The 22,674-nt window shown below is 42.3% G+C and overlaps 1 protein-coding gene across 1 annotated transcript in view; it reads left to right on the top strand.

The window, feature by feature from the left end:
- Positions 1–22,674, top strand: part of sh3bp5b (SH3-domain binding protein 5b (BTK-associated)) — a 65,494-nt gene that overhangs the window by 14,817 nt on the left and 28,003 nt on the right. The window contains exon 3 of the mRNA XM_033640870.2: positions 2,475–2,603. Coding sequence (XP_033496761.1) covers positions 2,475–2,603 — 129 coding nt within the window. The remainder of the gene's footprint in view (positions 1–2,474; positions 2,604–22,674) is intronic.

Raw genomic sequence — 22,674 nt, 5'->3', positions numbered from 1 at the left:
TCTAAAACGGACGTGCAAATTGAATTGCTGTTGACGTTGTACTTCTAGATGTCATGCTACAGTTTATGTGCCTCACTGAGAATCTGTTTAGACACCATAAACCTATCAAACCTTGTGTTATGAGTTTTTGTCTGATTGAAATCAGTTGCAGAAACCTGTAGTTTTACGCTTTTTTGTGTTATTTGGAGCCATTATATACTTAATAGGCTGTATCTCAGCTGGACAGTCACATCACATGCAGCCTTTTGGACGAACACGGTGACACACACATTTATCAATTGCTGCAAGGATAATGGCTGCAGTTTCAAGGATGTTTACAGGTTTATTCCTTGCCCTGCTCCAGATTAAGGGACTGTCTGAGGACAAGTGTGTGTTTAGCATCTAAAAAAGGAAACCCTGCAAACAGCTTATTCTTAAACTGAAGGGTACGTTTGCGGACAGCGAGGTGGAGCTTGTTTTTTTAAAAGAAAGAACTCAGATTGAGCCCAGCGCTGCCACAACATCCTTCCCCCTGATGCCACATGCATAATTGCCCCTGCTGAAGGAGATGGGAAATTAAAGAGAAGATTTCCCTGCAGGAATCGGTGAAGTTTCTGACCTGTTTTTCCTCCTGTTTTTGCACTTAGAAAACTCTGTGCCCTTCATGCCAGTTACACAACCATGATGAAATTTCCCAGCTGAATGCTTATCAGTCTGAGAGACTCCCCTTGAAGAGTACCAACAAACGAACAAAGCTCCTTTAGCTGAAACAAACAGTTTGCTTCGTACCAGTTAACTGAATTATATCAAACAATTATTTTTCACGGATGAATGTCATTAGATCGGCACAAGTCTGTTAGGACGCTCTTGTTCTCAGCAAAACTGTGTCAGCTTTATCTGCCATGTGTTGTGAATACTTTCCTCAGATTAGATTAAGTTTATTAGTTGGTGGGAAATGTTTCTTATCCATAATTTAGACCTACTTTTCTTAGTTTTATCTCAGAGCTCTGGGGTTATATTTACTTGAGTTCTTAGAAGTTGTGACTCACAGAAGAGGCAACAATAAAGCAAGTTTCATTTCCTTAATGATCCAAGTTTACAAGCAGCTCATAAGATGGAGGTCAAGGGTCAAGAACTACAACGCCTTAAGAAGTGTTCATTCAGCAGTTTTAGGTGAAAATAAAGCCACAAGTGGCAACTCTGGTGTTCATGTCAGCAAGGACCACAAGAAATTAGAAACTGCAAAGGATCATGACCTTTGACAGTTTACTACATCTGCATTTAAGATAATTATAAGGTTATTTGATGACCATTCATCTAATTATCCAAATCTCTGCTGGGCCACTCTCTTTTTTTGGCAACACCATCCACACCTTTTGGGCAATAGCAGAAACATTTTGGGGACATGCTTCAGTGGTTTGATTAAAAATATCCAGTCAGTTCGGTGATTTACAGACAAATTTTACACAAGGCGTATGCACTTGTTTTGAACTGGTGGCGCTCTCAATAATTCAAAATAATTTTACACATGTGGTTCAATATACTGCGAGTTTTGTAATGACTAGATGTACTTACTGATTTACAGTCCGATTTGTGTCGATGCAATGCCCATTTTTTGTATTTGTAGCACCCTCTAGTGCTTGATTTGAGAACCTTTCAGGATATGTTTCTGGTACATATCTGGACATTTCCTGCAAGTTTGATGATGATCTACTTGATGATCTACTAATTTATGTGCTGAGCCACGGCTCTTTTAAAGTTTATTGCTCAATATTTTCAAATTGCAATAAGATATCAACAAGTTTGTGATAACTTTTGATGGAGTTGGTCCAATGATGATCCACAGAAAATTTTGTTGAAATCGGACCTACCGTTTAGGAGCAGATGTCAAAAATGTGTTTTTCAAAAAAATCAAAATTGAGTTTGGCGCCCCCTATTGAGACATTTCAAAAATAATTTTACACACATGGTTCAGCATTGATATTTTACATACCCTGCAAGTTTTCTGATGATTGGATAAACAATTTCTGATTTATAGTCTAATTTGTGTCATGCCACACCCATTGTTTTTTTGCCTGAGTTGAAATCTGGTACAAATTGGACGTACGGTTTAAGTGGAGATGTCAGCAAATTAAAAATGGTGGAAAATCTTGTCAGGCGGACCTTAATGGTTCTTGAGGATTTTTTGTAGAGCACATTGAGCTGGACATGGGTGTCAAATTTCAAGTCAGTCTGACACATGGTGTGACGGGCGTGGCGTTTCCAAAAATGAAATTTTGGGGCTTAAATTATCGCGTCACCATCTGGCTGATTAGGCTCATATTTCTCAGGCAACATTTGCACACAACTTCTAGTCATTGGTGAAAATTTCAAAGTTCAGCTGAGTCCTCAAACATTCAACAAGTTGTGTTGGCGCCATGTCTTATTTTGGCAGAATGCTGCCTTTGTTGTGTCAACCTGAATTACTTACTCTTCTCTGTCTTTCTCTCTGTCAGGATGCGAGGCAGAAGTTCCGCTCAGTTCTGGTTGAAGCGACGGTGAAGCTGGACGAACTGGTGAAGAAGATCGGCAAAGCTGTGGAGGAGTCCAAGCCTTACTGGGAGGCCCGCAGGTTGGCCAGACAGGTCAGTCAGTAGTGCATGAAGGGAGAGACGGATGGTAAAAACGGTCTTGCTTGTTAATTGAGTCGACTTTGTTGCAGATCTTAATTGCTGACAAGTAAAATAACTTGTTTGATCATTTTGCTTTCAAAGCTGTGTTATATATTTATTTATTTTTTCCACATAGCCAACACAATGTCTGCAGGCCTATTGCCAACATATTCACAGTGTTCAGTTGTGTATGTCCAGGTTGTTGTCTCATTGAGTTTTAATTGTTTTGGGATTTTACCTGGTCAGAAGGTGAGACTTGATTGATTACTAACTAGAGTTTGTAAACTGATGTTTTGATATAGTTTTGCTGTTAAATGTGGATTGTTTGCCTTTTTTGATTCTCCGTTTGGAGGCATAAGGGGAAATATTTTCTCCAGGATTTCAATGTAACATTTTGCAAGTGAAGTATTCTCTTACATTTCATAATTTGCCTTCCTGTTGAATAACATTCGTCCAGCCCTTTGATGACATTGTTGAGGAGAATTTTCATGCACGAACTTCAGTCACTTTCAGTATAGCTAAGGGGGTCAAAACTTTTTCTGATGGGGCCCAAAGTAGATGATGTGAAAATGCGTGGGAGCCAGCTGCTTCTCGCTTCATATCAGCTATTAAAAACAAATCCCGGGGCGTCGGTGGCTTAGTGGTAGAGCAGGCGCCCCATGTACAAGGCTGTTGCCGCAGCGGCCCGGGTTCGACTCCAGCCTGTGGCCCTTTGCTGCATGTCACTCCCTCTCTCTCCCCCTTTCACACTTGTCTGTCCTATCAAATAAAGTTAAAAATGCCCCAAAAAATATCTTTAAAAAAACAAAAAAAACAAACAAATCCCGTACAAATGAGACAAACGGCATTGTTTCATTTCTCAGTGAAAAGGTACTTAACTTTCCAACAGACGACATGCTTCTATGACAACCTGTCAGCTCCACCTGTGTAGTTCTGTTTGGTGTATGTCCACAACCTGTATGATTGTCCTGTCGTTGTGAGGCAAATGAAAAAAATGCAGAGTAATCTTGCTTGAGTAATCAATATTGTGTGGTGGGTGATATATGGTATATTTTGCACAAGCTGCAGGCCGTTTAAAATTGGTCCACGAGCCACAGTTGGCCCCCGGGGCTGAACTATGAACGTGCCTGGTGTAGCTGATCAGTAAAATGCAGCAATTGGACACAGCTTAACACTGGTGACAAGGGGGAACTTCACAATCATTTCAGACCACGATCTCAGTTCCCTTTTCAGCCTCAGCACTGTGTGTGTGTGTGTTTGTTGTAAATAAAGGGGGAAGCAGCCACCTGCACGTCTCGATAAGCGCCCACACAGCTGTAGAGCTCAGGCAGGAAGCGCAGGGATCGACTGAGACTCTAAAAGGCTTCATTATGTTGTTTTCTTGCCTCCCCACCTTCTGATGTGGCTCATATCAAACAGTTCTCGGTGGTACGGAGGGATTATTTTCCACAGTGTGCTGAGATGATGGTAATGGTGAAAGAGTTCCTGCGAAGTGACGCTGCTGTTGGTCTTCCCCTTTTTCAGCTTTATGTCCTTTTTTGACCCATTTAGACTAAGTCCTCTGATGCCACTGCTTCTATTATTACACTTTTAAGGATCACATTGAAATGTGAGATCGTGGAGATACATCACATTTGCTGTCAAATATCTTGAAGCCATGAAGACGTCATACTGTGGTTTTTCTTGTTCTTTGGGCATCACTCACATGTGTTTGTATTTGATCTAAAATTTGGCACAAAGGCCTTGAGATTAGTTGATGATTTTATCCAGAAACATTTGTAGCTTTGTCTTTAGCATCTGGGCTTCTCATGTGAATTTGAACTTTTTATGCCTCCACGCCAGCAATAGCTGCGACCCAAGGCACTATGTTTTCAGGTTGTCCATCCGTTTGTACCAATATCTGTATGCCCTATTCTTGTGAACGTGATAGCGCAGTGCCTTGAGGGAATGTCTTCAAATTTGCCACAAACGTTCGCTATGACGCAGGGACATACTGATTAGATTTTGGGGGTAATAGGTTGAAGATCAAGTTTGTTGTGGCCTCATCTGTCTCATTCTCATGAACGTGATATCTCAAGAACACTTTGAGACAATTTCTTTAAATATGGCACAAACGTTCACGTTGATCAGGGACGAACTGATTAGATTTGGGGGTAATAGGTCGAAGGTTGAGGTTGTTGTGACTCATCTGTCTCATTCTTGTGAATGTGATGTCTCAAGAATGCCTTGAGGCAATTTTTTCAAATTGGCACAAACGTTCCCTCGGACTCAGAATGAACTAATTAGATTTTGGTGGTCAAAAGTCAAGGTCATTGTGACCTTGCATCCATCTCATTCTTGTGAACGTAGTGACACCGGAACACAGAGAGAAAATTTCCTCAAATTTGGCACAAACATAACCTTTGAGTCAAGGATAACCTGACTGGATGGTTGAAGGTAGGGCTGAGAATTTTCCTAGTCGACCAATAGTCGTCATTTAGGGCCATTAGTCGACTAGTCTCCTGTGTGTTTCTGATATTAATTTCATTATTAAATCATATATTTTGGTGGTTTGTGCACGTCACACTCTGAGCGAGCCGCCTGTTAATGACGCTGTGGGCTAATGGGCATGTAGCTACTTCCATGTTTCAGATGATACGTGTAGTCGACCAATGAAGATGAGTTTACATATCACCTTGGGTTGGTCCTTCACCTTCTCAAAATGATCCCACACTTTGGATTTCCTGCCCGACATGTTATTAACTAGCCTGTGGAATAACCGCAGGTACCAGCCCTGGAAATTAACCTGACTCCTGTCTGACTGCTGAGCGTGGACACTTTCAAATTAAATTCCCACATGGTCCAGTCATAAAGGTTTGGATTTATTTTGACAAGGCGCAGCTCCTTATACAGTTTCTCATTTGTTTTTTGTTTTTTTGTTGTTGTTTTTTTGTTCTGTGACTAAGCAACCAATGAAATCTTGCGGACTAATGACCTTTCTGCTCGACTACGGTTTGGTCGACTATTGGGGGCAGCCCAAGTAGATGGTCACAATTCTAGTTCTCATGAATTATTTAGGACGAGGCACTGAGGTCAGCAGACAATCCATTAATTTGTCCCTCTTTTGTTTGTGTCAAACCTGTCATGCAAAAAGTGCTGCTTTAAAATTCAGACACCTCTACAAATCATCTGCTTCAGTGATTGTTTGTGAAAATATAATACAACAGAATTTCCCCCTGTGGTTGTGGTGTACTGAGCCATGGCCCTTGAGGAACTGAGATGAGGATGCACAGCATGTGATCGTTGCAGTTCCTGCTACCTGTCGGCTCACCTGCTGGCCAGGTTTATTTCTGTCTCTTCTCCACATTAACTGACTCTTGTTAAGCACGTATCTGGAACAGCTGAACTTCAGCTGTAAAATATGCCACAAGACCTAGATTGAACATTTTGTGAGGAGCTGGTTGCAGGCCTCAGACAGCAGAGGTATTATGACTGTTTTCGTGTCCTTAGAAAGGTCACATTTCATGGAGAAGTGCAGAAATACTTTAAAGTGCTAGAGCCAAAAATAAAAGCAGGAAAATGATAACTAACTGTAATTGTGTTTATAATAACAGGAAGACAAGCATGTGAGGGAGGAGAATTAGAAATGCAGAAGATGAAGGTTAAGGCAGGGTTTCCTCCAGGGTGGCAAAACATTTTAAATTCACCATCATTTTCACCCTCCATACTCCTCTGCTCTGTTAGGGAGACCAAGTTCTTCACAAACACAGTTTAGACTTTGCTGTCAGTTATACTGCAGCATCCTCCTCTGCATGACCAGACAGGCTAATTTAGCTCAGCATCACTCTGACAAAAATAATCAGTTGAAGTTCAGGGGAAGATTTTGGGCTCGTCTCCTCCTGCAGATGACCCACTTTTGCTCTCTTTGCCAAGTTAGAGAGACTTTCCTGTAACTTGAAGGAACAACAGAAGGAAAGAAGCCCTTGTGTTGCGAAGCATTCTGTTGTCCTGTAATTTAGTGGTTAACCTTCAGTCTGACAATGGCTTTCTATTTACAGCCCAAAACCATGCGGTGTCTGACTCGACCTGTTCCAGGCAGGGTCCAATCCTACTTTGCTTTTTGTCATTGTCCTCACAATAAGAGAAACGCCCCTGGTATGGAACAACCCTGAGATCCAAACATATCTGTGGGTTTTGGTAATTGTGGGCGGTGTGCAAAAATGCTTTGTTTTGATGGTAAAAGGAATCGGATTTCGGACCTTGTCCTTGTCCTCAGGGCAGGGCGTAAAATTAACACCTGCCAAGCACCAATGGCGGGTAAAAAATGAGTTTGGCATGTAAAACAAAAACACACACCCGCCAGTGGCCGATGGAAAATTTTGAATTGCATGTGGGTTTTTTTATGTGCTTTGACCATTTCTGCCAGCTGTGTCAGACCATTTTGACCCTCGCAGCTTATTGTACATGTGCCAGGAACGCATGACGTCAGCTACCGGAACCCTGGGCATTCTATGGTAACTTCTGGGCAAGATGTGGCGACACATTTCTGCCACGAAGCCACCTCCAGAAGAGGAAAAACGAAGATGAACATGTTGGATTTGGACAGGAAGAACAGACAGTTAAATGGAGTACAAATGTCGCACGGCATTTTATTGAAAAATGGAAACCAGACAACCAGCCGCGGTCATGGCTGACCTACGACCCCCACACCAACACGATGAGCTGCAGCCTTTGCCAGGGTTGTATTATCCTAAAGTTGGATTTTCATATGAAAAATGTAAGGTAATTATTTTTAGTCAAACAAGGCACGATTTTTTTTTTATTTGGTTGGTGAAAAATATGTTTGGCCGCTAAATTTTTGGAGGTCACTAGCCAATGGCAGATGAGGTAAAAAGTTAATTTTACACCCTGCCTCAGGGTGTCTGGATTTAGTCTCCATAACTTGGAATATTTGATTGGATTTAGACATTAATCATTTGCACCTACGCCTCAAGCTGTGATCAAGGCGATCTCAAGGTGCAGTAGAGGGGAGGAAGGGGTCTGGTTTGGGGTCCTCAGAATTGCATCTCTGCTTTTTGCAGATGATGATGTTCTGTTGGTGTCATCACACCATGACCTCCAGCATGCAGCGGGAGGGTTTATCGCTGAGAATAAAGTGGATGGGATGAGACTCAGCACCTCCAAGTCTGAGGCCATAGTTCTCTGCCGCCTCTGGGTTGGGAGAGAGTTGCTGCTCCATCTCACGCTCCATTTTACCCTCACTTGTTCACAAAGGGAGCGTTAGATGGACAGGTGGCTTGGTGCAGGGTCTACAGTGATGCAGGCGCTGCACTGGACTGTCGTGATAAAGAGGGAGTTGAGCTGGAAGAGAAAGCTTTTGATTACGTCCCAAACCTCAACCTTTGGCCATGAGCTTTGACACACTACATTGACAAGTGATAGATAGGGCAGCTTAGGATACGGTTTCTTTCCATTGTCTCTCTGGACTGTGGAGTCACCCACCTGAATTGGGTTTGGAGGTGAGTGTGTGGAGCATATACAGTCTCTACCACAGTGTTTACCTTGTTTACATTGGAGGCTCAAAATGTTTTAGATCTGGCTCAACTGTTGACACACTGCAGTGTGATGTCTTCCACCAAAACATCAATTGAGCATAGCATTACGCGGTAACAAGCTCAGCTCACATCCCAGCTACATCAGCTGATCTCAAGCAGCCTGATCAGCTCGTTGCTGATAGATCACATGATTCCTTTCCACACAACCAATTCGCAAATCTCAGTCAGGGTGCCCCATTTTAAACTGCTCTGTCCTGCCTACTGTTGCTGCTGCTTCCTCTGCAAGCTGCTTTGCAACCTGCCTCCACCCCATCTCCTCCTTTTCATGCTGTTTCTGACTTATCAATGTCATTTCTGTTTGTCATTGGAGCTGCTGTGTTCTGTTCCAGGGGGTCTTTGCTGCTGCTCTTCCTGCCTTACGCTTTCAATGTAGGCACATGGAAGGGCAGAGAGGTTTGCTCTCTCCACCTTCAGCTTTCCATGTAGGCTCATGGAAGGGAGAAGAGGTCCCAAAACAGAGCCATACAGCCAAATATCAAATTGCAAACGCAAATAAAGTTTTCTTTGACTAAAGTGGTCCTGACTGAATTCGGGTAGGTTTTTGCATAAATTCTATAGTTTACCTTGTGATTTCCACGACAGAAACAAAAGATGTCACCTGCCAAAGGACACAGTCTCACCAGCACAGTCCCATTGTCTTGTTGTGTTGTAACGCTGTGATGTTTGGGGTCTGAGCTGGGCTGCTGTTGCTGTGTTGCCATGTAACATTGTGAGCAGCCAGATGAAGGAAGGCTTCATTGTGTCTGTGCTTGAAATTAGAAACTTGGAGCTCATCTCACATCACTGCCATATGCACCCCACTGTTTTCTCTGCGCAGTTTTTGCAGGCCACAGATGAATACTCTATTAAGCAGAGTCATTTTCTGTTATCAGTCTGAAGACTGCTGCCTTACTTAATAATTCATCAAAATGAACTTGGCAAATAAATAATCAGATGCTCTGTATGGAGAACTACAGCAGTAATAATGTACCATTAAACAGTCTGCTAATGTTTCTACCTGAACGTGTATTTTTATTGCAGGAACACTTTGCTCTTTCATCTTCCACATCCAGTTTGTCTCAGCAGGTCTGACGTTTGAAACCAGTGACTTTGAAATCTCAGCCAGCTTCTCTATCCTCACCATAACTGAATCCACTGGCCTATTTAAATATTTTCCATCTGGGGTATTTATCTGTGCTTGCTCTCCAAAATGCCCCTCTGGGCAGATTCAGCCTTTGTTACGCTTCGTATCAACAGAGAGAGATAAACGTCAGATTTTGTAAGCCGGCCTTGTTCTGCTCTCAAATCTTTTTATCACTCGTCTCTCTCTGTCCTCCCCCCATACTCACTGTCTTTGTCTTTGCCTCTCTCTGATGGCTTCAGACTGCAGTGAGTTTTTATCAGATCTTTGCAGTAATTCACAGCACTATTCCAGCACCACACAAGCATTTAGAGCCCAGCTTCTGCTAACAATAAGTCTGGGAAGGAACATTCTGGATGAGACTTTTTGCTCATGGTTCCCCTTCAGGGCTATTGATTATTAATTAATTGATCTCATGATTATCTTTGTTTATTCTGGCATCATAATCCAGCTGTGAAAGCAGAGTTGAGCAGGTTTGTGGTTTTAGAGACGGGAATCAACTCCCTGTTATTTTGCAGTAACTCTGTTTTGTCACGTCCTTGAGGAAACTCTAGTGACAGTGTTTTTAAGCTGATCCTGCACTTTTGTCTTGATGCGGAAAACAGCGAGTGAAAATTTAGTATCTCATTATGAGGGTGACAGCAAAACAAAATAAGTGTGCTGAGCAAGATTTAATAAATGTTGAAAAAGCTTTAAAACCAGAGCAAGGACATTTGGATTTTTAGTGGTGTTAGCAGAGACGCCAGTGTTGGTCGATTTGGTCCAGATTGAAATATGTTACAAACTGTTGAGTGCAATGCCATGAAATTTGATTCAGACATTCATGACCCCCAGAGGATGAAGCTTACTGACTTCTGGATGGATTGCCTCAAACGTTAGTACAGATATTTACGTTAACCTCGGGAGGAAGGCCTCCACTGGCGTACATGCTGCCTGCTGCTATTTACTAACCTGTTTTCTGGACAATTCGTGACGTTGAACGCAACACATGTAGGGGTGGGGGGAAAAAAATCGATTTTTAAATGCATCGAGATTCTGTCTTGAACGATACGAGCATCGATGTGGAAAACTCATAATCGATTTTAATTTTATTTTTATATTTTTTTTCAAATTACCGTAACTCCTTGTCCATTTGCGCTATCGACGTAATTCCAATGGATTCTGAAAGCTGATAAATGGAGCTTTCCAGTGATATACAGTACATTACGGTAGTGATGTCATTACCTGTGGAGGAGGGGAGGGAAGTGAGCACAGCAGGAGGAGGCATGCATTGAAATTAAAAGGGGCATGCAGTGTTTCAGCCTTATGGCCTATTTTTAGCAGGTTTTCTCGTCTTTAAAAACCCAACATACACATGCTAATTTTTAGAAAGAAGGGTATTAGTAAAAATAGTAATCACCTATGTCTGACAGGTAACCCTGTATTTGTGTATTTACGCTGCCATGAAAGTTGTTGCTAATTTGGTGCAGTTTTCAGATCAGATTCAGAAGACAGAGCAGCATCTTTTGTAGCAGAGCAAACAAATTAGCCCCGAACTCCTCGCAAGGATTCACTATCCATCCATCTCATTTGTTCTCCTTGTTGTTTATATCTTATCTATCTCTAAATGAGCCGCTGCCCCTCCAGGGCGTTCAGATCTTTAACAAGACGCCGCAATCCTTAAACTCCCCGCAGTACTGTGGACATGTATGAGAATACTTCTATGATTCAAATTCAGATTTTCTGAACAGATGGTGAAAAAGGCTGTTGGAAGAAGAGCTGGAGTGAAAACAGTTGCTTATTGGAGGCTGTGGGCGTCCAATGTTTGTGCTAAAGCTGTTATCATCTCTGGAAAATCTTGTAAATGGCCCCTGACACCGTCAGGCAGAACTCGCACAAATTGCCTTCATGTCTATTGCTTTAATGATTTAGCAGCTAAAAATATCTCAAGTTAAAGACGGCTCTTTGTCTGTGTCTTTGTACTGTGGTGCACCCAGTTCACAACACTGCAGAGTCCAAGATTAACTTCAGCAGAGGTTTGATTATGTAAGTGGTGTTTAAATTTGACTTTGTTATTGACTTTTAAATCTGTTGAGGAGGGAGGGGAGGAAATCTGGCAACTCTCACTTTGTTTTGTCTTGTTCTCTTTTCACTTATTTCCTCCTTTCTCTGTCCTTTTATTTGTTCCTTCAGCCTTTCCTTTGGTTCATTTCCTCACCCTCTCCGAACACCTCCCTCCTGCCTTTATCTTTTATATTCTATAACATACTTTATTATCTATAAATATGTTGTTTCTTTGGTTCCTTCTCCCATTCTTTTTTTTCACTTGCTTTCCTCCACTTCTACATTTCTCAGTCTCCGTTCAGTGTTGTTCTCCTCTCTCCATCATCACAGTGTACACACAGCATTTATCCTGACTCACTGTTTTGTTCGCCCGTTCCTCCTCTCTCCCTCTGCGCTCCCTCCCTCGCTCTCCCACTCATTTTGATAAGAAACACATTATTTGTGGTTGCGGATAAGCAGCAGGCAGCGCCCAGGGAGCGGTGACAGCGGCGGGCGGAGACTCGGTTTGACCTTGACTCCAGTTAGGAGATAAAATACAGACCTATTACTCTCAGAGCGTGCGATTATCTACATTTGCATATCGGGCATCTTACTGGCAGCTGATGGTTCATAAGTGAGTCATTATGTAGGAGGACATGAAGGGGTTCCCCTCTGAGCTCACTCAGGGCCCTAAATAACCACTGACAGTTTTATAAATTTGAAAACAGAGTTTGGAATTTTGTGGCTTTAAAGGTGGTTAACTTTAAAAATCACTACACAAAAGTACTGTGTCAACCAGTGATGTGGTCTTAAAGTTTGTAAGAATTTGTGATCAGATGAGATTTTTTGCAAAAGGACACTAAAAGTTGACATGTTTACATGCACTCTTTTATTCCACTGTTATTCCAAATATGACATTATTCTGAACATTCCGGCCTTTTGCTGACATTAGCATTTTCTGATTAAGACACAAACGATTTGCCCGTATTCAGGATTTAAAAACATTCTTTGGACGTGTGTACAGCCCATTTGGAATGGGGATGGGCATGAGCACTCGTTTCGATGTCAGTATACTTCAACGTACAGAGCACTTGCCGCTGCCCCTCCCACATGTGAACATAACTTTTGTATGTAAATTTTTATTTTTTATTAGTGCTGCCCCCTAACGGTCGACCAAATGTTAGTCGACTAGAAAGGTCACTAGTTGGCAAGATTTCACTGGTCTTGGACTCCAGTCAGACAGGAGTCAGGTTAATTTCCAGGGCTGGTACCTGCGGTTATTCCACAGGCTAGTTAATAACATGTCGGGCAGGAAATCCAAAGTGTGGGATCATTTTGAGAAGGTGAAGGACGAACCCAAGGTGATATGTAAACTCATCTTCATTGGTCGACTACAAACATGACGTATCATGTGAAACATGGAAGTAGCTACATGCCCATTAGCCCACAGCGTCATTAACAGGCGGCTCGCTCAGTGTGTGACGTGCACTTGGAGATAAAATATAGGCCTATATTAATGAAGGTTCATTAGTACGGTTTGTATTTCTCTGTAATGTAGCACAGTGTTAACAATGTTACTGATACTATTCTTTCTCACACCTTCAACTCAAACCACCAAAATATATCATTTAATCATTACATTCATATCAGAAACATGCAGGCGACTAGTTGACTAATGGCCCTAAATGATGACTATTGGTCAACTAGGAAAATTCTTAGTCGAAGGAAGCCCTACTATATATATATTTATATACTTTCTAAAATGGGTAAAATCTCTTTCTCTGCATCCCTCTCTGTTTATCATCATCAACTGCTGCAGTAGTGTGAGCTCTGCAATGGCCAGGAACAGTTGGTGAGAGTCTGCCTTCATACACATGGACACACACAGTGTTGTGGCTAACTTTTAGCATCATGCAGCTAACATTATTTTGTGGTTATTAAGGCTAATTGAAGCCTGGTTTTTCAATAAATTCATTTTAGATTGCACATGTTTTCCATTGTCGGCCATTTTACATCCCTATTCTTACTTTTTGTTTTATTCTCTTTTATTTATTTATTTATTTATTTTTCTTTTTTTTTTTTTTTGCAAGTACTCTATAATATTGAATGCTAGGACTCAAATATTGAAGGTACTTAAAGTGCCCATCTCTAGTTTGGAAAGTGCGTCTCAGTTCAGGTTTTAACCACAGTTTGCAACACACAGCCTCCTGTCTGTTCACGGTCAGCTCTGTATGTTGTACACAAACCAACTCGCCAACGGTTTGAAGGCTGGGGTAGAGATGCATGCCCAACAGAAAAGCCCACATTCTGGTCTGAAGTAGAAACACAGCAACTTCTAAGCATTATGAAAGACTTGGATATCAACAGGCGTTTGGATATGTGCAAATATCACAACACTGACCTTTTCAAGAAGGTCGTTGAAGGAATGAAAGAGGGAGGCTGTGTTCACACCGTCCAGCAGGTCCACCATCGGTACAAAATTCTATTTTGGTGCAAAAAAGCAAAATGACACGAGCAGCTCCAGCTGTTCCACTTCTCTATATTTCGATGTGATGAACGACATGTTAATCAGAGTATGCACAGCTGCTTGTAAACAGGAATATTAGTGGACTATTTATTTTCATCAGTGATAAACGGCTTGGTAGGAATATTGACTTTTTTTAAAATAAACTGGAATATTTTGTGCACGTAAACACAGTGACCATTAAAATAAAATAGCCCTTTGATCTCCCTGGTGAAGGGTTGTCAGGTGGTCCAGATAGAAAAAACAGAAGAGGTGCACTCACTGATGACCTGGACACGAGTGGAAGAAGTGGGTCGGCGTGATGATGCTGAAAAGTCTGTGGAGTGATCGCTTGAGCGCACATCGTTTGAAAGAGGCATGTCTTTATGTGCTGACTCCGGTGGGACGGAGCGCCGCTGCCGTATCCAAAGTTAAACCTTCAGCAGAATTGTTTTTTTAACGTAATGAAATATGCATCACTCTTCATTCCACCTCACCTCCCAAGACTCAAGGCTGGAAATGGAAATAAAGCAGTCAGGATATGTGTGTTTGCATCTCACTGCGAGAAAAGTATATGAGGAAGTCAAAGCCTTCGGTATATTTATTCACACTTGTGTTGGAGGTTTAAAGAGCCACAAACAGTTGAAGCTTTTTCTTGAGTCCACGTGGTGAAAGTGGTGTTATGCTGTTTGTCCCTTTTCTTCAGTTGCATCTGTTTTTATATTTTGAAGCTGAAGAACTCGTCCTTGCTGATTGTTCTGTTAGTATGTGGGTCAGGCGATTGAGCAGAGCTGCAGTGAGTACTCTGAATACCGCTGGTTTTGTATGATAATGGAGCATTAAAGTGAAAGTGGATGACTCAGCCCCTCCACATCAATGCGGCGGCTGCAGAAGCTGATTGAAGCCAGCAGCCCAGTCAGCCGGCAGCAGCGCACTGTGAGGCTGCTGGTGAGAGAGGAGAGAAATTTGAGTCTGAACGACAGTTAGGCAGATTGAGTTCAGGATAAGAATGCGCATGATTTGGATGGAGGATGAAGGCAGCGTGGAGTTAATCTGCAGATGGGAGAATTTCTGTGATAAGGCTGATGCAGAGATGCAAGACAAGTCTGCTTCCCAGAGGCAGAAGAAAAATGCAAGCAAATCCAGCAGCTTCTCTTTGTGGGCGTCAGACCCAGTAAACAATAACATCGACTGCATTTACACGCATAAAATATTCAGTTTTTTGCTCTTATTCTGAAAAAACAATAAGCTGTTTACATGGCTCATGGAATTGAATATTCCACTTATATTCCTGTTCACATGCAGCTGTGAATACTCTTGATTACTGTGTCCTATCATGTCATTTATCAGGTCAAAATATAGAGAAGTGTAGGGATATCCTGATCGAGTCTTTTTTGCCCCCAAACGGAGTGTTGCACGTCTCGTGGGCTCATAGGAGACCACCGGACTCTCTCCCAGGGGAGGGGCTGGGGGAGAGAGGGAGATGTCCGGAATCCAGACGAAGCTCTGCACAGCAATTCGGAACGAGTTAAAAGCAATAAATAAACAGACAAAATGGTGTTTAAAACTGCACGTATTGATAGCAGATCTATTCTCTGGCCTAAAGTGCGGCCATGACTGGTTCTGAATGTGGGCTTTAGCAGGCAGCTTCTCTCTCCTCTTTCTCGTCACCCCCTCGCTCTGAATGTAGGCATGGCCTGTAGCGCTATATGGCGTATACTGCGCCCATCAGTTCCGGAAGAGTCATAGCACCGATTCTTGCGCTGGTATCAGTATCTTCTGGTTTTAAAAAAATGAGTATCGCCGCGTTTTTTTTTTCATCATAGAATCGAAAGGTAGCGCGAGTATGGGTTCTCATGACATCACTAGCAGAGTATCTGCAGATACTGAGTCCCGATCCAATACTTCTATTTTCCTGGATAATACAGCTGCACAGTGCACACTTTCAGTAGGTTAAAGTAATTAATGTCAGTCCGGTGTAGGCTATAGCCTATGTTTGACAATTGCATAGATATGCAATACATTAAGTAAAAGATTCCCTTCATCTGAGCAGTTCCTTTAAGTTAATATATTAATTATAAATTAATTGATATAATTTTTTTTTTTACAAAATAAAATCTAAAAAACAAACCTTTTTGGCCTTGTGGCTGTCTTAAGGGAATGTCTCTGTCCCAGTAGGCTTCGATCACACAGAAAGCATTTTAGCAGCTGGAGGCGCCTTTTTGCAACTGTGTTGAATAAGCATGAAGCTTTTTGCTCGCTGTTTTTGTGTTGCTACCGGTTCAAGTTTCTGTGCTCTAAGCGCCTGCCATTTTTGAACTTCTTGAGTTTAAAAGCAGCTCAGAGCGGAAGAGCGCTCCGTGTCATGATAAATATATTACTCTTATTGGCCTTTTGCTCGCAGGGTTTTTGTTGCGTTGTGTGGTGAGTGTGATTTTCACACTGCTGTCGGTGGCCGCCATTAAACACCATGCGCCACAGATGACAGCAAGTGCTCATAATTTTGGTAATTCACAAAAAATAGCCTTATACTGCACTTTACTATCATTTATGGCCTTGGTGTGTGGTGTTTCGCTGTGTGAGAGCTCAGCGGAGTGGAGGAGGGTTGACATCGGCTGCACTTGGTGTGCTGTTGTACATAAAAGCTTTGCGAGGAAAAACAACAGCCGGCATAAGTGATTGGATCATGCTTTATATGAAATGAAATGTGGGCTTTTCTTTTGGACATGATGATGTTGGAGTTGATGTTCACATATTCTGAATGCGCTGTGTACATGTCCAAAGAATGCTCCTAAAACCTGACTAATACTGTCATATCCCACACTCAGAATAAGCTGATACTATTCAGATTATGCAAATGGAATATGCTGTTTACATGATCTGTTTCAAGTTTGGAAAATGATCATATTCGTAATAACAGTGGGATGTTAGTGTGCATGTAAATGTAGTCATTGTGACCTTGGTGCAGTGGTGTGCTTAAATGTTGAAAATAACAGGTTGTGGTAATCCACAGGTCGTTAAAAGAGAGGAGAAGATGGTACATTGTGGTGATAAAAAATATCTGATGCCCTAAAGAAGATCAGTGATTGGTTGAAAACACAAAGCATGTTAATATAGTTTTTCTTAATCCCTGGGCTCATATCATATTGTGAACAACGCGTGCTCCTTTGGGCTGACATTAAACCCGACCTCCTCCTGCTCATCATCCTCAGATGTTGGATGATATGTCAGATGTGAGGACGTCCTCAGTGACCGTGACGGTGGCTTGAGTTTGAACAGATGTCGGGGGATTAGTCAGGACAAGAGGGGAGAGTCGGGGGGGGGGGGGGGGGGGGGGGCGAGGAGCAAATCCAGGCTGTTTAGACGATGACACGCTAGATTTGGAGAGGAAGATTTGATGCAGCTGGAACAGAAAGCTGCAAGTGGGGAGAGGAGGAGAGGAAAGATGCAGAGATTGAGAGAGCGACAAAGACAAGCTTCACTTAGAGGATGTGATTGTTTTGGCTCTGTGTCAGTGGTGAACACCAGACTCTGTGTCGTGTCCATCCTCTCACATTAGGCAGATGGGGCTGTGGGTGAATGGAGGGGTGAGGTTGGGGGGCAGGGTGCTGAGCTGATGAGGAGATGGGTGGGGTTAAGGTGTGGCACTGTGGATGGCTTGGCCAACAAAGTCAATATGAGATAAATATACCTATACATATACATACTATACTACTTTATATCTACATAGGGAGCGGGTCCTCATCTACGGAGATCACCATTTTGCACCACCATGTTTCTACAGTAGCCCAGAACGGACAAATCAAACACTGGCTCTAGGTGGGGACATTCATGTTTGCATGTCAGCCATGGTAACAAGAAGCCCAACTGCAATGAGCATATTTGTAAATTAGCCATCTTAACGATTAAACGTCCTCCCCCTCGCTAGTTGGCACCAGAGTTGTTTAAACCAATTAGTGTTTTATTCATGTACAAAGCCGCTTAACTGTCATGCAGCCGCCTGCCACTAGTGGGTGCTACAGAGCCATGTTTTCTGAAATTTGAAGCGGCAACAAATCCGGATTAAAGCAGAATATTGTGTTTGAAATGATTACATCAATCTTTTTGTGCGTCTGCACTGGCGATAGCCGTCACGTCCACTTGGACTCAACGATGAACTCATTAGAATTGAATGAATGAATTATTTTTATTTCGGTTACGTACATCTTGATTAACAAAGATTATCTCACACAGCTTTTCTGACTGTCAATCACTAAAAACGGAATGTGCATCCATCTTTGTTTTGATGAACTTCCTGCCAGATGGCCCTGACTGAGTCCTCTGTTGACCTCACCAGGAAATAAAGGAAACATCAGCACCATCTAGTGGCCTGAAAAAGCAATTGATTTTATTATTCTAGCAACAAAAGTTGTATTAAAATGTGTACTTGCAAAACTGAATGATGCATTTATGAAAGATCAATACTTGGCATCTGTGTATTGATACGATATTGCCATGCAAAATATCGCGATACTATGCTGTATCAATTTTTTTAATTTCCCCTCCGCTACAGTATAGAGCCTGCTGATAAAACAATAAATGACCGACAAGATCTTTTGTTTCAAAGATTTGCTTTTCTAGTTTAAAGCAAAAATAAATACATGATGGAATTCAAAATGATCCCAAAAACACCAGAGCACAAAATATACAAATGTACAGCTACATAGTGTTGAATAAAAGTTTCTGTTTGAGACATCATTTACTTCACAGCATGAAAAAGAATTTCAACGTCCAATATATAAGTTCACCCTCCAAACTAAAGTTAAAATTGTCATCTCTCTGTTGAGCAGGAACATTTTTGATTATCCTGCTCAGCATTAAAATCAGGATTACTTTTTAAAACATGAATCCATCTTTGCTGCACTGGAGCATTTTAACTTGATATAAAACTGCCCTCATTCACACTGCACTGTAAAATTATAGAATAAAACTTGTGTTAATTCTTCAGCATCAAAAAGGAAATCAGTGTAGTCACATCCTGTCCTGGGATAAAGATTTATACACGCTGATCTGAGACAGGAGTGATTTTAGTCACTTTATTATGTAGTATGAATGTGTCCAAACATTAAGACACACAGCACTCCTCCTTCTGTAAAGTCTTCTTCTCACTTTCAGTCCTATTTACCTTCTCATCATGTCTTCTCTTAGTCATTTCTTCTCCCTCTCAAGCTATTTTCTGTCTCCCTCTCTCTGTTTATCTCCCTTCCCCCCTGCAGTGAGGCGTTTTTGGCAGGCAGTGCACGTCACATCAGACATTAGCTACAGGGAGCGCTGCTGCTGATGGATGGAGTGAAAGATGGAGGGATTTGGAGGTTTAGGGGAGAGAGAGAGGTAGAGGAAAGTGCTGCAAGGTCAAAGCCATGTGGCTTGGCTTTGACCACCTGGGAGTGTGTGTGTGTCTGTGTGTTGTGTATCATGATGCCACCGGCCTGTCAGTTGTTGTGTAATAGCTCTGGCAGAAACATCATTGCAGCAGCTCTGACTGTTTTGTGGTTGGTTGCGAGTTTCCTTTTGTACTTTTTACTCTGACTCAATAAGGGGATTTAACTGTGTGTGTAATGTTGTGTGTATGAATAGAAAGACAACTTTTGTTCTCTTGGCTTTGATTTAAAATTGACATCATTTATGTGTCCAGTGGATTTTAAAGTTCCTCTGAGCTCTTCACACACAAATGTTACTGTGCAGGACTCCAGCTTTAATCCATCATGTGGCCTAAACGTCGGCACAAATTTAACATGAAAAAAGCTTCTGTGACTTCACAAAACCAACAGTTTTATAGTGGTGTTTTGTGTGTAAGTGTTTCCATATCACTTATTTATGAGGTTTTAAAAGGTTTCTTATCTGTCCTCTCTTTATTGATTTCATTTACATACTTTATGTATTTTGATACTTTTGATGTATAGGCACATTTTTGAAAAGAAAATACCTTTTCTATGAACGTAAGACACTAATGATAAAGCTGTCCTTTCCGCCGGCACAACACGTGGCCGGTCGCAGTTACTGTTTGACGTCACCTGACAGCAATGAAAGATAAGGTGGTAGAAGTCGACTGAGGATAGCTGGAGTGGTGGTTCAACAACCACCGACCCAGGAGGCCGGTGTTCTCTTCTTGTCAGATTGTATAACCAAACCCCGTTCTTTTTTCCTAAATCCAATTACATGCTGCTGTTGCCTAAACCCTACCGAGTGCGTGTGTTGGCTAAATGTAACCACATGTGTTTGTTGTTGAAGGAAAAAAAAGTCAATGCATGCTGTTGTACCGACGTATTGTGTTTATTTTGAAAGAGACTGTATGCAAACTGTACATTTCCTGTGGAAACAGAAGTGTATTTTGAAAATAGACAATACATGTAACAGGCTGAAGTTGACACGGCGTCCCAGAACGTCAACAACCAACACACCCAGGGTACCTTGCACATTACATGTTGACGTGGTAAGTCCATGACCAAACGTCGAACTGTAACGAGGTGGGAGTGAGAATGTGTTGTTTGTAAACAGGCTTGAGAACTGCACCTTAGACGCACTTCTCCCGTTTATGGACAAAATATGGTATCACCTGTGTCCATTATTGGACACTTCACTGCCAGTTTGGGAATGTGATCGATTGGCTTGAAGCCACGTGAACATTATGCTGCATTCACATGGAATCAAGCAAACGGCAGACGGCAAACCAGATGTCATGTTAGTGGACGAGAGAAGGACAGTGAAACTTGGGCGAGGCCGGCAGAGAATACCGTCCACGGCAATGGTAGACGGCAGTGCCGTCCAAAGTTAAAATATTTTAACTTTTACCATTCACCGGCCACGGAATACTCACCCGGATGTGACGTAGTTCCAAAACAGAAAAGAAAACATGTATGAACTCGACAACGAAAAGCTAGTGCTTTTGGTGCAGCAGCACCCAGAATTATATGACCAAACTTTAAAAGCCTACCATGATGCTTCCAAGAAGGCGTACATATGGGACGCGATTAGAGCAGAGCTGGGTGGAATACCAGGTACGTAATATGAAACGTAACATTATGAATTGCTTTATTAGCTTAGCGAGCTATCTGGCTAACGTTAGCTCTCTGTAGCCCAAAAACATCGCCATAGCAACAATCACGTGTCACAAGTCACGTGTGTCTCATTTTGCTGTTCCGTCGGACCGCTTGTTTATTTCTCCCGTTCCATCCAGCAGATGTCTCCCGTCTGCCGTCTGCCGCCTGCCGTGTGCCTGATTCCATGTGAATGTGGCATTAGTCTTGCGTAGTCAGACCTGTCTCCACAGCGCTGTGTCAGCACTGAAGAAAGTCTTAAATCACTGATTATATTTCCGTTATCGCATCTTTGTCACCTTTTTCACTCCTGATGAGTGAAACTGGCGTCACAAAAGAAAACGCCACCAAACCAGTCTTGTGTCACTGTGTGATTCAGCTTTTAGAGATTAAAAAGACAAACATAATTTGATAGCCGAAGCCCCAGACGTGAAGCCTGACTATACTTTAGCTCTGGAAGAACTCATTGGACCCGTTAAAACCACAGATGATTTGCTGTATGAGCAGAACATGATTATGACGATATCACAGAAGCTTGTGTGAAGTGGAATGGATCGGATTATAAGTGAATTTGCAGTCACTGGCACGTGCCACTTCCAGAGTTTAAAGACGTCGCAAATCAACTGCGAGTGGCCGTGCCAGAAAACGGATCAGCATCGGTTATAAGAGTCCTGTGAGAGGGAGTCTGGGCTTTTCCGGAGTGCGTTCACAAGTTGTAAATCTTTAACAATTCACCGAAACAACAAAGCAGCATGTCTTATTGCAGGATCCAAATCTTTGTCAAGACATGCTGTTTTCAGCGTGTAAGACGTAGCTTGATGCTTGTTGTTGTTGTTGTTGCTGCTTCCTGTAGCGCAGGGAATTTGGATGACGGTAACATGCAGAGCCGAAATCAGCTGCCTGAGTGCAGGTTTACTACATGGGTCCCAAGAACCAGTCAGTCTGTCCTTTGTTCCCTGTGCCATACAGGCAATGAACACAGATTGACTGTATCAGGGAGCACTACTATCCATCCAGCCAACCGCCCACATGCACTCAGCACATCTTCAGAGTTTTGACCTCCAAAACTGGCACGCTGTGATTGATCAGCTGTGTGGAGGTGTGAAATGATCCTACTTCTTCTAGTTTGATTTTTTTATCCTTGTCACAAATATTTTCTGACTGTCTGTCCCCAGATTTTTCACGATTATTGTATTTCGACTCTCGATGTGATGACTGGCTTTTCACCCCACCGTTAAAGTGTGGCAGTTTGGAACAGCTGTAAACACTGTGGCCTTCTGATGCCATCAGGCAACTTGTGAAATGAAGTTTGATATTTCTATTCTGGCATAACTCGGCCCTCACCGTCTGTTCACACACATATATACAAAGTCTCTCCTCTCTCTGTGATTAGTCACATTCACTAACAGTCCTCGTGTAAAAGCTGCGAATGTTAAGTGTAGTTTCTGGTGTTAAAAAGTTTTCTTTGTCACCAATGAAATATTCAGAGCCGACTGAACCTGAACAGAAACTGAGTCCTTGCTGTAACTTTTCCTTTAACTCAGCAGTCCTACTTCTGAGCCTGGAAGTATCTGGGTTAATTTCCCTATTAAAGAGCGTGAAGCGGACATCAGAGGCTGAGGCTGCCTCCCTGCTGGTGAAGTCATGTGCGGTTCGTTCAACCCTGAAGCTCTCTCGCATATCTAGGCCAGCCACGGTTCGTTCACCTCTCTCCTGGAATAAACAGCGA

This window comes from Epinephelus lanceolatus, chromosome 10 (genome assembly GCF_041903045.1).
Source record: "Epinephelus lanceolatus isolate andai-2023 chromosome 10, ASM4190304v1, whole genome shotgun sequence".
Lineage (NCBI taxonomy): Eukaryota > Metazoa > Chordata > Actinopteri > Perciformes > Serranidae > Epinephelus > Epinephelus lanceolatus.
Note: the sequence above shows the minus strand (reverse complement) of the source record. Positions and strands in the feature narration are given on the sequence as shown.